The sequence below is a fragment of the Dipodomys ordii genome, unplaced genomic scaffold (genome assembly GCF_000151885.1).
Source record: "Dipodomys ordii isolate 6190 unplaced genomic scaffold, Dord_2.0 Scaffold213, whole genome shotgun sequence".
Classification (NCBI taxonomy): Eukaryota; Metazoa; Chordata; class Mammalia; order Rodentia; family Heteromyidae; genus Dipodomys; species Dipodomys ordii.
The window spans coordinates 437,366-441,101 of NW_012267429.1; the positions used below are offsets into that span (position 1 = coordinate 437,366).

General features: G+C 61.8%; 1 protein-coding gene across 1 annotated transcript in view; it reads right to left on the reverse strand.

Annotated features, from left to right (window-relative positions):
- The window catches only part of Kndc1 (kinase non-catalytic C-lobe domain (KIND) containing 1), a 79,813-nt gene that overhangs the window by 35,188 nt on the left and 40,889 nt on the right, over positions 1 to 3,736 (reverse strand). Inside the window, exons 21-23 of the mRNA XM_013035492.1 lie at positions 1,245 to 1,338; positions 1,063 to 1,160; positions 637 to 854 (exon numbers count right to left, since the gene is read on the reverse strand). Coding sequence (XP_012890946.1) covers positions 637 to 854; positions 1,063 to 1,160; positions 1,245 to 1,338 — 410 coding nt within the window. The remainder of the gene's footprint in view (positions 1 to 636; positions 855 to 1,062; positions 1,161 to 1,244; positions 1,339 to 3,736) is intronic.

The window sequence follows — 3,736 nt, forward strand, 5'->3', positions numbered from 1 at the left end:
GGAGGATCAGGACTGTCACACAGGGGCTGACAGTGTGGGGATGGAGGATCAGGACTGTCACACAGGGGCTGACAGTGTGGGGATGGAGGAAAGAAGGACAGTGAGGACAGGGGTCTTGGCTAGCTACATTCTGACTTCCTGGGTGGTGGACACCATGTCCATGAACAAGCTTGGCCACTGGTCTAGCTCCTGGGAGCCTCTGGTGGTGAAGGCAGTGGTGGTGAATGTTGGGTGGGAGTCTGGGAGCCCACAGCTGGCTAATGGGGTGTTTGGACTGTGGCAATTCGGATGGCATCCAGGGTGTACCTCAGTGTGCTTGTTCAAAGCCAAGTGTGTGTCCAGTCCCGCGGCCCATCTCGGGCTGTGGCGATACACCCTGAGACCAGTATCCAGGCCATGCTGGGGCCTGTGCGGCCTGTGCGGGGCCTGCTCTGGCCAGCAGCTGGCCCACATAGCAGGTGGATGCTAACACAGCTCCATTCAAACTGTCTTATAAGCCCTGTCTGGCCCACTCCAGAGGGGATTTCCTGCCTCCTTTCACCCCTGGGAGGCCTCTTTTTTTCCTTCCTTTTCTCCCTTTGCTCTCAGAATCTTAGGGCTGTGGGGTCAGCAGCCCCCCCGGGCACCTGGGCGCACCTGGAGTAGAGGTAGGCCATGAGCCCCAGAGGTGTGCCGGCCTGCAGGACGCGGGCCTTCTGCCCACCCCCGCACGGGGGCCTGTTGACGTTGTAGAAGATGAGGGAGGAGGACTCGTCCAGGGGGCTGAAGTCCAGCGTGTCACAGGGGGCGGCGGCAATGTTCACAATCACGGGCAGGGCACAGGGCTCCACACCCCAGCGCTCCGCATAGGTGACCTGGGAGGCAGGGGGAGGTCAGCGGTCAGTGCTGGGCCCCGTGGGCTCACCCTGCTGCCGACCGAGGGATGTTGGCGTTTCGAGGCCCTGCTGCCCCCTCCCTTGGCCCGTTTGTGACCCGACGTGGCCTGGTCTGCCGCACAAGGGCAGGAAGGATCCTGTCCTGAGCTGCGCTCAGTTGCTCTGGGCTGGAGGGTGAGCCACTTGCCTGTAAGTACTTCCTGACCAGGCCGAGGAACTGCACCTTGGACTTCATCTCCTCCAGCTGCCCTCGGAGCTTACACAGCATGGTCTTCACCTCGGAGCCTGTGGGCACACGGCGCTCGCTCGCGGCCGGCTCGCGGCACGGTCGCTCGCCCGTGGCACAGACCATGCTCAGCCTTCCCTTACCTTTGCCCCGCTTTTCCTTCTGTAAGAGCTTCTGGTAGAACTTCAGGGTCTTCCTGTAGTTTCTTTTCTCTATCATGAGCTGCTGCTCCAGTTCCTAAGAGGGCAGGGGGTGTCAGGCAAGCCCGGCTCGCCCCCATGCAAGGGGTAGGGGGTGTCAGGCAAGCCCGGCTCGCCCCCATGCAGGGGGCAGACACGGAAGGCGGAAGGCGAGGTGGCTCGCGGGGACGTGTGGCTGGTGCGGCCGCCCTGCGGTGCAGGGCACCAGGGCCAGGGCTGTTTGTTTGGCGCAAGGAGGAGAAGAGGACCAGGGATGAAGACAAGCCGTGAGCACCCCCGCGGGGAGCTGCCGCACTGGCCCACGCCGAGGCTGTGGTCTGGCCCCCAAGGATGCCAGCACCTGGGTGCAGGCCGGTGGGTAGCGAAGGCCCCACACCTCCGAACCCGACCCGCCCTGAGACTCCGGCCTCCCTGAGACTCGCCCAAGTCTGCTGAGATGCGTTCCCTCCCCCGGCTGGCCCCAGGGCCCCTCGGAGTCCTCAGACTTCTGCTCAGGAGGACAGGGGCCTTGTGCTCCTGGGGACCAGCTCAGGGCAGGGTCAGCAGGGGCAGATGTGGCTGGCTCCCCCCGCCAAATGTGTGTCCTCGGGGGCCTCCATCATCATCATGTGGATTCTAGCTAAGTCCTGTACTCTGGAGCCCACGGCTGAACTGCTGTGGGGGCTGGGCACTGCCCAGTCATTTCTAGTTTCTCTATATGCCTGCGAGTGGGCACACACCACTTACCTAGAATCTGGGTTCTTGCTTGTGAGTGGGGAGCTTCAGCTGGGACTGGGTGGGAGGGAAGAGATGGGTGCTAGCCCGTATGGATCCTGACAGCTTACTCAGGGAGGTGGGTTGGGGCTAGGTCCGTGGGATCCTGGATCCCGGGAAGGAGGGCCAGAGCCGCCACGCTTCTGCAGGTGTCCAGCACCCGCTGGGTTTGAACTGATCTGCAGAGGGGTGCTGGCGGTGCTGGCTTAGGATTTGCCTTCCTGTGCCTGGTAGGCCGGCCCTCTGGGCACAATGTCCTCTCTGGGACTGGGCTGTGGGCCTGTGTGAGCTGGACACCTGTGACTGGGACGGGAGGATGGTGTGGGGAGCTGGGCTGGGGCAGAGGGTGAGGAGCGGCAAGCCTGAAAAGTCATCAATACCTCGGGGCCCTGCCGCAGACCAGCTGCGACCCACGGGTCTGCATCCACTCAGTGGGAGCGGACCTCACGGGGGCCGAGTCCACTCAGCCGAGGCGTACGAGTCTGTGGGGCTCAGGGAGCAGGGGCTGAGTCAACAGAACCTGGGAAGACCCAGCCTCGGCCCCACCAAGCCTCCAGCAGCATGCTCCGGAGGCGGGGCACTGCCCCACCTGCCCGGGGGTGGTGAGCCTCCACCGTCCTGGTCCAGTTCTGACCTCAGACAGCCGGGTGGATGTGAGGGTCCCATGCCAGGGTTGGCTGAGCCAGCCCCTCTCCTGGGCAGGGGCAGAGCCGTTCCTAGGCTGCACCGTGCCGTGAGCTGCCAGCGACATGTGTGTCTATACAGAGGCAGTCTAGACAATTAACATGAATTCAACGAAGATGCTGGCTCCTTAACTCACACCGGCCATCATTCCACTGGCGGGCTCAGCAGTAGCCCCCCCCTTTGTGGACAGTGCCAATCTAGAACATTCTGCCAGTGAGGATCCCCACCAACCCTGCAGGTGGAGATGGAGCAGGCATTCCCTACCCTGGAGCTGTGCCAGCCCTGAAGGTGTCCACCCATGATCTCCTGTGACCCTGGCTCTCTGGGACAGAGGCGGGAGCTATGTCCCCCAGGGGTGCACAGGGCTCTTCTGTCCCTGGGGGAGGTCAGCCTACACCAGGCCCCATTCACCTTATCACCTGTCTGTGGGAGACACCTGATAGTTCTTGTCTTCCTGGGGGGAGTTACATGCTGCTCTCTACAGCATGGCTCACAAACCGCGAGGTTGGAGTCAACAGTCTCAGTTATAGTTCACAGTCTTGACATTCAAAAATGTCAGCAACACTGCTCATTACTGGATAATAGGCAGGTGTAAAAATGTGGTTTTGACCCACCATAGAAAAATTTACATAACCTAAGATTCACACAAGCTGGTGCTAGCAGCCCCTACCTGAAATCCGGGCTAGTTAGGAGGCTGAGATCTGAGTACTGAGATTCAAAGCCAGCCTGGCCAGACTCTGGGGCCTACCTGATCCCTCCAACAACATAGTCTGGGCTCCGGAGCCTTCCTGATCCCTCCATCAGCACAGCCTGGGCTCTGGAGCCTTCCTGATCCCTCCACCAGCACAGCCTGGGCTCTGGAGCCTTCCTGATCCCTCCATCAGCACAGCCTGGGCTCCGGACCCTTCCTGATCCCACCACCAGCACAGCCTGGGCTCTGGAGCCTTCCTGATCCCTCCACCAGCACAGCCTGGGCTCTGAAGTCTTCCTGATCCCTC